The sequence below is a fragment of the Salvia hispanica genome, chromosome 5, assembly GCF_029641045.1.
Source record: "Salvia hispanica isolate PSC_SH4W2 chromosome 5, Shi_PSC_v1, whole genome shotgun sequence".
NCBI classification, from domain to species: domain Eukaryota; kingdom Viridiplantae; phylum Streptophyta; class Magnoliopsida; order Lamiales; family Lamiaceae; genus Salvia; species Salvia hispanica.
In genome coordinates this window covers 44,532,263-44,544,050 of record NC_142696.1, presented here as the reverse complement: position 1 = coordinate 44,544,050, position 11,788 = coordinate 44,532,263, and the positions used below count along the sequence as shown (strand labels likewise).

General features: G+C 33.6%; 1 protein-coding gene across 2 annotated transcripts; it reads left to right on the top strand.

Moving 5' to 3' along the window:
- Nucleotides 1-9,017: 9,017 nt before the first annotated feature.
- On the top strand, nucleotides 9,018-11,386 carry LOC125188023 (LEAF RUST 10 DISEASE-RESISTANCE LOCUS RECEPTOR-LIKE PROTEIN KINASE-like 2.5). Of its 2 annotated transcripts, none has more exons than XM_048084753.2 (3): nucleotides 9,018-9,814; nucleotides 9,978-10,010; nucleotides 10,102-11,386. In XM_048084753.2, the coding sequence occupies exons 1-3, from the start codon at nucleotides 9,136-9,138 to the stop codon at nucleotides 11,208-11,210; spliced, it is 1,821 nt and encodes a 606-aa protein (XP_047940710.2). In that variant the 5' UTR covers nucleotides 9,018-9,135; the 3' UTR covers nucleotides 11,211-11,386. The 2 variants fall into 2 exon arrangements, with proteins under 2 accessions (XP_047940710.2, XP_047940709.2); XM_048084752.2 differs by having other exon boundaries at nucleotides 9,975-10,010.
- Nucleotides 11,387-11,788: the final 402 nt, after the last annotated feature.

Sequence of the window (11,788 nt, the reverse complement as noted above, 5' to 3'; positions counted from 1 at the left end):
AGATGAGCTAACCTATACAACTCTAACTCCACTTGGTCTCTTCCCTTCGATTGCATCCTTCTTATTCCGGCAGTCGGTGCACAGGAAAGGACCTTGCCATGGCTTCGAGCTCACTGAGAATGTCGATCCAGCATGAACCGAGATTCCCTCATTTGGTGCCAGGTCAGCTTGGCAAACAGCACACACAAATATACCGCCAGTCTCTGCAGTCGGCTCATCATTTCCAAGTCTGCCATTGTTCAAGAAATAAGATCAGTATTATGCTAATCAGTCCTATCCTGCTCCACCATTATAGGAGCGAATAGAAGCAACGGTTCTATCCTGCTCCACCATCATTGTTGGCATCAAGCGCAAAGGTCTTATCATGCTCCAACATTGTTGGCATCAAGCACAATGACTTGGAACTCCTCGGTATATATACTATGCTCATGAACTTCTGTTGCTGCCCTCTGCATGCTAGTTGGATAGTAAATCTTGCTGGGATATTGCTTTGCCCTTATGATGCAACTCGGTCAAAGATAATCTAAAATGTGTGCATCATGTTTTGTTTATTTATCTTTTCTATCAAAAGAAGACTGAAAATGCTGACTAAGTGTGCTTAGCTCAGAGTAATTGTAAGATGGATGATCCTTTCGAAAGTTTCTCAAAGAGCGTATATGGGACAAAAGTAGAGATGGATCATTAGTGCAAAAGCATGAACAAGGAGCAAAAGTAGAGAGGGATAAATTTTTGGATTTATCTGCTGACTGAAGTGCGTGGTTAAGGTTAAACATCAATATATAAATGAAAATAGTTAATATTTTTTTGTACGTGTATTCTTCAATCATATATTTCCAATTTAACTGTATGTGGAATAGAGGTTAGATTGAAGACATTGACATGTGGAAATTAAGCTGTTTTCGTTTTCCGCTATTTATGGACATGATTTGTTGAAAGATACTTTAGTATAAAAATTGTAGGAATTAGGCTTTTAAAAATTATTTTTATCTTACAGTGTGTTAATTATTGGAATTTTGGAAATAATTTGACCAATTAAGCTGATTAGCAAAAAATGAAATAAAACAATTACTAAAATATAAAACCGCTTGCTTTGTGAGGTAGTAGTATTATTTCTTGACAAGAATTTTCTTAATAGTAGTATATAAATTTAGGGAAGGTTTACTAGACATTGGGTGTTGAAAATGACCAGCTTATTACTGGTATACTATACAAGAAATTTATGGCTTGCTTTTTGATTGGTTGAGATTTAATGACATCAAATTTTAGTCTAGAATGGTTACAAAAAGAATTAGCAACAAAACGCGCCGTTTAGATGGACTATGATTTACAAAAGATTATCAATAATAGTACTACCTCCGTCCCCCAAAATTTGCTACATTTTGACCCGACACGGGTTTTAAGAAATGTAATGGAAAGTGAGTTGAAAAAGTTGGTGGGATGTGGGTCCTACTTTTAAAGTATTAGTTTTATAATAAAATGTGAGTAGGAATGAGTTAGTGGAATATGGGGTCCACTACCAAAAATGGTAAAAGTGAAGTGTATCAAATTTTCAGGGACGGACCGAAATGGTAATATGTATCAAATTTTCAGGGACAGAGGTAGTATAATTTACTTTGGACCTGTTTCCACGGTTAGAAAGGCTTCTACATCTTCGACCTACGGTTTTATAAACATGATTTAGTTTGGATTAATTTCTCAGTGACCATATTAATCATATTATATATACGTGTATATAGAGAATTGTGATCAATTGAGATTTTTTTAGGATAATTGAGAAATGAGATGCAATATCAGCCATTCATTTTTATTAAATGAGTGGTCCAGATTTTGGCATACAAAAAATATTTTTAGATTAATTAATTATAAAAGGGCATAATGGTAATTTCGTTTAAACCCAATTGAAAACAAAGAGCAGCAACTTCTCCCCTCCATTTCGTCGCCGTCAAATCCGTCGTCGTTTCTGGCTCTTCGTTATCTTCCCTAGTCTTCCCCTTCTCTGCACTCTCCTAGGGGTGGTTCGGTACGGTATACCGTACCGGGAGTGCCATACCGTATACCGTACCGAAAGTTACGGTATAACAAAAACCATACCGATACCGTACCGTAAGTTTCGGTATACCGGACTTCGGTATACCGAAAATTCGGTATGGCAGTTTTCCATACCGTTACCATACCGTGTTATCGGTATACCGTACCGCATTTCGGTATACCGTACTTTTGCGGTATACCGAACTGCGATATGGCATTCCGATATACCGTTATACCGTGTTTTGCGGTACGGCATACCGTTATACCATTATACCGTGAAAAAATCTATTATATCCAAAATATTAAAAAAAAATCTAGTTTTCAACTATTTCAAAAAATAGGGTTCCCAATTTTGATTCTTTTATTTTTGTATAATAAAAATTCTTATTTTTTAAAATTTAGTTTAAATATAACATATATAAATATATATTTATATATTATACTATATCAATCGGTATACCGGTATATCACGGTATACCGAAGCATCGGTATATACCGAATCTTCGGTATATACCGCGGTATGGGAAATCTAATACCGTTACCGTACCGATCACGGTATCATACCGTACCGAAAACTACGGTATACCGAAAAAAACGGTATTTTCGGTATTTTTTCGGTACGGTAAGTCCGGTATTTCAGTATAATTCCCCAGCCCTACACTCTCCCTTTCTTTCGCAAATCGCCTCGATTGAATCATAAATCTGTGAGAGGAAGCTTCTAGAGCAGACATGATGGTGGGGAAGAGAGGTCGGCCGCCGATGAAGAGGACTACGAGCATGACCGAATTCACCTTGGATCTCAACGGCGGAGCTGTGGCGCAGCTCTATCAGCCGTCGGATCCTCACAATCCGTTCAACGGAGACCTAAATCAACACTACATGGCCTCCGCCGCGGCTGCTCCGAGGCTCCAGCGGTGCAATTCGGCGGATTACGTTCAAACTGCTAGTTTTCTGAGTGTTTGCTCCTTCTGCAACAGCCGCCTCGTCCCTGGCCACCGATCCGTCCGACGAGCAGTGGTGCTTCCCGATCTTCCTGCTCTCCCACTCCGTCGGTGCCTCCGCCTCCGACGAAGGATCTGCACCTATTCTTTCCGGTTCTGAATTCTGGAGCAGAGACCTCGACATATCCGAATCGGCCACGGCGTGGAGCGAGAGGAAAAACGCAGAGAGTGTGAGGAGAGCGAGGAGGAATTTGAGCGCCGACGACTCCGAGGGGACTCGGTGGGCTGTCCTGTTCGCTGGATCCAACAGCTACTCGAATTACCGGCACCAGGTGATCGCGATCAGAATTCTGTTAATTTTCGTACAATATCAAATTTGTATGTTGATTTGTTGATGCTTACTGGAAACCTGCTACTGAAATAATTTTATTTTTTGTTATTGGAAGCTAATTTTGAAGTAGAGCGTAGCTCTCTGGTTCAGTTCACTTGAAGTTATTACTCTGCTTAATTTCACGGTTTTTAAACTATTTTCATTTTATATCTAAATTTTACTGAGCTCGTGTTTATTGAATCATCACAGGTCATTTTGAATCATTTTCATTCAATTTACAGTAATTTTGGAAGTTTTCTAAATTGCTATTCTTAGCTAGGTTTGACTTTTGTTTGTTTAAACTATTGGTATTCTACTATTCTATACCGTTTGTTAAACTTTTTCCATGATTTCTTTTCTAATTTAAGCTATTTCTTAATTTGAAAAACAAAAATATCAGTGTCGACTTTACTTTGGTTTAAGCTATTTTAATACGAGTTGTTGACATTTGATATTCTCGGTATTGATATGTGAATTATAAGTGTTATTTTTTAGTTGTTGACATTTTAATACGAGTTGTTGACATTCGATATTCTTGGTATTGATATGTGAATCGTAAGTGTTATTTGTTAGTTGTTGACATTTTATACGAGTTGTTGACATTCGATATTCGCGCTATTGATATGTGAATTGTAAGTGTTATTTGTTAGTTGTTGACATTTTATACGAGTTGTTGACATTCGATATTCGCGCTATTGATATGTGAATTGTAAGTGTTATTTTTTAGTTGTTGACATTTTAATACGAGTTGTTGACCTTCGATATTCGCGCTATTGATACATGAATTGTAAGTGTAATTTTTTAGTTGTTGACATTTTAATACGAGTTGTTGACATTCGATAATCTCGGTATTGATATGTAAATTTTAAGTGTTATTTGTTAGTTGTTGACATTTTAATACGAGTTGTTGACATTCGATATTCGTGCTATTGATATGTGAATCGTAAGTGTTATTTGTTAGTTGTTGACATTTTATACGAGTTGTTGACATTCGATATTCGCGCTATTGATATGTGAATTATAAGTGTTATTTGTTAGTTGTTGACATTTTAATAAGTGTTATTTTATTGAATGTTGAAGATTTGAAGGTTTGAAGATTTGAATGTTGAAGATTTGAAGATTTGAATGTTGAAGATTTGAAGATATTTAAAGATTTGAATGTTGAAGATATGAAGATTTGAAGATTGAAGATTTGAAGATTGAAGATTTGAAGACTTTGCCGCTAGAGTTTTAGAGATGGTTTTAGAAAATGTTTTCAAATACAATTTAATGGAAAGTCAATTATAACCTCTTGTTGACATAATGTGATAGCTGTTGACATTAAGACATAATGTGATAGCTGTTGACATTAAGTTAATCTTGTGAATTAGTGGCTAAGATTGATCTCATTTCTCAATTATGCCTAAAAATCTCATCCTAACAAGACCCAGTATATATATTTTAAATTTTATCAAATTGCATGTATATAGGTTGAAGTTGAACCCTAAATCCTCCCGCCATTTACTTTTATTCACCGTCCTATTTCCAACCCTATATAAGAAGCAAATTCCAAGCAACAACACATGAAAGTGAACACAAATATAAAAGGAAATCCCCAAAAACCGTTTTTTTAGTAGGAAGTATGATACGAGTATATCACTAGGAATATTCTCACATATCTTTTATTTAGTTTAGTATTGATTTAGCATATCTTTTCATATATTATTAGTATCTTTATTTTTTTTTTCTCTAAGTCAGAGTACTATTATAAATAGAAGATATTGTATTCTTCTATTTCATTCAAGAAATATCAATTATCCTTTTATCGTATCATTCCTGGTTTGATCGACCGGCAAAGCTCTGGCGACTACCTTTTATCCCTAAATTTGACGCCGGAGTGATCGTCGGACAATAGCTCCCGCGACGTTCGACGCAAATTATCCAAGTTAAGAAACTTCATCCTTAACAAGTATAGCCTAATGAGAGTCAACCTAAAATAGTGAAAAACATCCAGAGTATGACTTCATAAGCCGGATCCTCTGGTTTATAATCAAAACGTAGAAAATGGAAGAAATAGGTAGATTTCTCACCTGCCATATCATGCCAAACCTTTGTGACTGCGGTTAATCTTCGATCGCAGAACTCTCCTACAAACTAAGTTGCGGTCTCTATCATTGGGGAAGAATAAAGCTTCTTACAACTATTTAATCAAACTTCTCCTTAAGCAATGTTTTAAAAATTGTACCGATGAATAAACCGACGTAACTACTGGTTCATGGTTCAACTAGTCTGACCGATCGAATCACTGGTTGAGCCGGAATGCTGTAGCAACGTATATATATTTATACACTGGAGTATAAAAATAATTATAATCGTGTCAATATTAAACAAAAAAAGACATTATAATGCACAAGTTTTGAGCATTCATAACATGAAATATCAATAATCCTACAATATGGCCATGCTAAAATGCGTATAGTACTCCAATACAAAATGAGAGATTTCGGAAAAAGGGATTCATTTCGCTGACCTTTCGAAATAAGGGATTAATTTCGTTGACCTTTCGAAATATGGGTCCGAGGTATGCGAATTTTTCGAAAGAAGGGATTTTTTATTTTTTATGCATTTTCTCTTCTTTTTAATGATTATTTCATTCCTAACATTTATTAATTGACCAAATTACCCTCTACAAATTTTAACACAATTTATAAAAAATCACCCCAACCAACCCCCACCCCCAAACTGCACGCCTCTTTCAACCAAGAGTAGTGCTAAATGGCCACATTATGGCCAGCCATAATATTAAAAAATTATTAAAATTCTGTGTAATTAATGCTCAATTGTTGAAATTTATGCATCTAGAGAGTAACAATTTTTTAAAGACTAAATATACCCTCATATATTAGTAATAGTTATATGTAGTAGTAGAATATATTATATTTGTAACTTAAATAAGTAGCGTTGGTATATTTGTATCCAATCAATAATACGACAATTTGGACTTCAAATTCCATTCTTCATTCTTGACTTCATTGGAAACTCAATAAATCCAAAGGCACGATGAAAAAAATTATTTTTCCTAATTATATTCCAATGCCTACATTTAAAAAACATTGAACCATATACTTTAGTTACGTAATTTAATAATTTTGATCAATTTCAACTATACTAATCTTTAATTATTATAAAATTATTTAGTAATCAAACATGCATTTATTTGTAATCAAACACGTACATATTTTAATAATTCAAAACAAGGTATTAAAAATTACTTATTCAGATTATTTAATATGTACTGTATGATTAATTTTGAAGTATTAATAAAATATACTCCTGATATTTCAATTTCTATTATTAGTGATTATTTATGTTTAGCTTCACTTGTTTAATTTAAACCAATTTAGTTTGTACTATAACTTATCCCATTATTAAAGTTACTAGTGAATAAAATACATGTAAATATAACTATATATTGATATAAAAATAATTCAATTTTAGTTAGACTACATATTAATTTACTGTTCAATTATAGTGAAATAATTTAATGTTAACCAAAACACATACTATAATACGACATTAATAATTTGTCAAAATAATTCAAATTTAAATTTATGAAATTTTAAATTTTATAACTAATTTTAAATATATTGTATATTTAACCTTGGTGTTACTATATCACAACCTACTTACTCACTACTAAGGAAAAGTAATGCCACATAGTCACAACTTATTTGTGAAATTATAAAGAAAATTGATAAATTAAATTTTAAATCTATGTCTGTTTAATTATATAAAAAATTAATAGTAGCCATCAATTGTTTAATATTACAATGCCACGTCTTACTATTATCCATAGGCCATTTACACCAACATCATGAAAACTGTTCATAGTTATCATATCTATGCCCTTGACTATTCGTGGATCATATTTGTTTCTACTTTATTCATTTTTTTATTTCAATGTATATTTATATATTATGATTAAATTAAATATTCAGTTTAATAAAATTACAAGATTCATTAAAAAAATATTTATGTTCATATTAAAATTACAATTTTATAATAACATTCTAAATTTTTAGATTAAATCTACCATTTGAGATGCTCCATTGGTTTATGAAACTAAAAAACTTCATTCGATTGAATATTTAATTTTGATTTTATATTTAATGGTAACTTTTTGTTAATCTTAGTTTTATCAAAATAATTGAGAATGTAACCATATAAAAATGTTAACTAACAATAGAAGGTAATATCATAATATTCAAATAAGGTATGATATATAATAATAATAATACCTACTAAAAAAAATATAAAAATAATAGTATACGTATGAAACTAATAAACTTAATAATGATATAATGCTACTAATATATCATTACGGATTTATGGCCAAACTCACCCTATTAGTACTATGACCTTTAGATGTGTTGCATATAAGTTTACATGTTATCTATATAAGTTATTATTATTATTATTATTATTATTATTATTATTATTATTATTATTATTATTATTATTATTAGTTATTGGTATATAATTGTATTATGTCATATGATAGTTATTTTGGCAATAATGATGGTTATATAATATTCTAGCAGTTTTTGTAACGTAATAATATTATATATTTTACATAATATATCGTGGGAATATTCTAGTATGTATCTTAAATATACCAATTATTTATAATATTAATATGTGACATATATAAATGAAATTAAACTTTCGATTATTTGATACAATTATAATATTAAGTAGTTTTATGATATGCAATACAATATTATATCATGGCATATTCATGAAAAATGGCTAACAAAATAGAATAGCTAGGAGTAACATTGTGTACAAGATTAGTTAATCTTATTTAACTTAGCATAAAATATATCAAGCGTACAATATGATTTATTTCTAATATATCCATATATATTTGTTTTAAAGTATTGAAGATTGTACATAATTTAAAGACTTATCATTAATTTTCTTGGAAATAAATATTTATCATTATTATGAGAGAGAATGGTGTATATATTTGTCATTACTACTACTAATATTTATCGAAATAGTGGAAAAGGGCTATTGTGTAAAATCAACTTAGCATTAACTATTACTAACGCAATTGCCCACCACGCCATCTCAGATAGATAACACTTACAAGTCACTGGACGAACGTGTGTCGGCATTGGAGCAGTTGAAAGCAGATGAGGCACCAAAGGCTGTGGAAGCTGCTGACTCTGCCTGATTGAATGAGGTTTTTGTAGCAGCAATGCATTGTAAGTTGTAACAGTTCTATCCAGAGAGAAAAAGCTGACTTTCTTTTATAAATCGTGCTAAAAAAATTTCGAGGATAATTTGGTCAATTAATAAATATTATGAACGAAATAATCTTTAAAAAGAAGAAAAAATGCATAAAGAATCGAAAATCCCTTATTCTGAAAAATTCGCATGCCTCAGACTCATATTTTGAAAGGTCAACGAAATTAATCCCTCATTTCGAAAGGTCAGCGAAATTAATCCTTTTTTCCGAAATCTCTCATACATAAATACAATCAATCCTACATTATTAAATCTTAAAGTGAATGGATGAGATTAAAGCTCGATTTTTAAAAATTTATCCCTAAGAGTGCAACGTCAAAGTCAACCACAACTATTTAATCAAACTTCTCTCCGTGGAAAAAAGGAGATTAGCAAAGTCTATTAAAGTGTTTGATCAGAACAATCGAATTGTCATAGCCAAATCTAGGAAAATAAACAAATATCAGAACACAGAGCACAACTTGTTTCGATTTCTCTCACAAACTTAACCTTCATTTCTCTTACATGGCTGTCATCACGTTGTTGCTTTTCTTGCTCCCTTTCCATCTTCATCTCTTCAAAGGTGCTGATTCCTCATGCCCAAAATCCTTCGACTGTGGAAAGTACAATCTCACGTTCCCATTTACGAAAGCTGATGATCCTGGCTGCGGATTATTCACCGTTGATGGCTGTGATACTCCATATCCAGTGACTAATTTAGGTGGTGGAGGTCTTGGTTTTGCTATTTTGGATTATGATTCATCAGAGCCAAACAAGATGTTTATTGGTGATTATCAGCTTGGAGTTCAATTGCGTAACCGCAGCTGCTTTGCCTTTATGAACCAATCCATGCTTCGATCGCCTTCTGTTTCCTTCTCATTCTCTCCTAATCTCACCTTGTTCCCCTGCTTAACTGATCCTACTGATAGATCTAGATTTCATGATGATTTCGTAAACTATAGCATGATAGATTGTCTCACCCCCGTGTACTATAAAATTCCAGCAACCAATGATTCTCCTCCGGAAGGATGTTCATTGGTTCAGCTACCTCTGAATTCCAGTGGAAAGTCGGATGATTTGTTCAGCATGATAACTTCTAATTTTACTCTAGAATGGAATGTTTCTGATGAATGCCTTAGTTGTTTTGATGCGGGAGGCCTTTGTCTTACTGAGAACAATAACAGATTCTACTGCAAAAGATCAGGTATCGTTTGTTTGTGTCTGGATGTTTTTGGCTCTAATCCGAATAAATCGACGTCTTTGTGCTCTAAAATTATACTCCTACCAAATTGTGTTGTTTGCATCAGTGTTTTGGCCTAACTCTAACTACTGAAAATGTTAATTTCTTTGTTTGAATTCTGAAGCAGGCAATCAGTTGAAGAAGATATTGTTAGCTACATGTAAGCTCATTTTCTCACACACACATTGATTAGAAGCGTTGCAATTCTGTAATATATGTAACTCACTTTCTTCTTGATTTATGATCATCAGTGATACCTGGATTTGCTCTCTTAGCCTGCATTATATTTACATTCCTTTTCACTCGGATGAAACGTGCAAAGGAAAAACAAGAGCATGATAGAGACATCGAACTCTTTCTCAAGAACAATGGAAATCTTGCACCGCTGAGATACAAACACTCCACCATCAAGAAAATGACAAACTCATTCAGCAAAAACCTGGGAAGAGGAGGATTTGGTAGTGTCTACAAAGGACAGTTTCCAGATGGCCGTCTTATGGCAGTGAAAGTCTTGAATGAATCAAATGGAAATAATGGGGAAGATTTCATGAATGAGGTCGCAAGTATTAGCAGAACTTCCCATGTTAATATTGTTGCGCTTTTAGGATTTTGTTTCGAAGGTTCTAAAAGAGCACTCATTTATGATTTCATGCCTAATGGATCTCTTGAGAAGTTTATTGGCAACAATGTTTCCTCGTCTCAAGAATCTGGGTTAGGATGGGAGAAATTGTTTGAGATCGCTCTTGGGATAGCTCGAGGGCTAGAGTACTTGCACCAAGGTTGTAATACGAGGATTTTGCATTTGGACATCAAGCCTCAGAACATTCTTCTTGATAAGGACATGAATCCTAGGATTTCGGATTTTGGGCTTGCTAAACTATGTCCAAACAGATCAAGCATAGTCTCTATGACTGTGGCAAGAGGTACTATAGGGTACATTGCCCCTGAGGTGTTTTCTAGAAACTTTGGAGAAGTCTCGTACAAGTCTGATGTGTATAGTTATGGAATGTTGATTTTGGAAATGGCTGGAGGAAAGGGAAGCATTGATCCGAGAGATGCAGATTGTTCGAGTGAGATATACTTCCCACACTATCTCTACAAGCAGCTTGAGATGAATGCAAAAAGAGATGGTGATCTTTGTGGAGCAATTAATGAAGAGGATAAAAGCCAGCATGTGAAGAGAAATTTGATAATTGTCGGGTTGTGGTGCATTCAGACAAACCCTAAGGACCGACCATCAATGACAAGGGTCGTAGAGATGTTGGAGGGGAAAACTGGAACTTTGGAGGTTCCACCTAAGCCTTACCTTAACTCACCACCAAGATCACCACAAAGCTTTACAACCTTTGAATCTGTATAATATTTTGCTTTAATTTGTATGGAAGTTGAGAGTAAAATTGTAGCGTAACAATATTCAAACTTTGTTGGTTGATTGAATTACATTAGCCATGTATTTAGGGTACAATGCCCCTCATGATAGCAGTGAGAGGAAAAAGTATAGAAATACTTAATAAATAGTAGGAGAAAAATTGTTCACATGTCTATATTATATGGGTGAATTATGAGCAAATGTTTGTATGTGATCCTTACAAGTACATTGTTTGATAGCGAAGTTAAAATTCACCCCAACAGGCAAAGATGGTGTTTAATTACTAGTAGTATATTACTACAATTGCAATTTATAAGATGGATGCATGTGGAGAGAGAAATAGGGAAAAGAGGGGAATTGGTTAGCATTAGACAGTGTCGGATTATCCACAGCACCGCAAAGAGGACAGCAGAGGATCCTTGCCCGTCATCATCTTGACGGTTAGGCCTATATAATGTGGGATTTGAGACACGTATTACCGTTCATTCACCATCCAAAGGATTACTATGTAAATGATTGATTTAAACTTGAGGAGTGTGATATGTATAGTTGGAGGAAGGGGAAGTTGT

Excerpts from the sequence above, each read along its gene's own strand:
- LOC125188023 (XM_048084752.2), top strand. The coding sequence starts at position 9,136 with ATGGCTGTCATCACGTTGTTGCTTTTCTTGCTCCCTTTCCATCTTCAT. Across the intron at positions 9,815-9,974 it reads ATTCTACTGCAAAAGATCAG|CAGGCAATCAGTTGAAGAAG; the intron begins GTATCGTTTGTT and ends TGAATTCTGAAG. Across the intron at positions 10,011-10,101 it reads GAAGATATTGTTAGCTACAT|TGATACCTGGATTTGCTCTC; the intron begins GTAAGCTCATTT and ends TATGATCATCAG.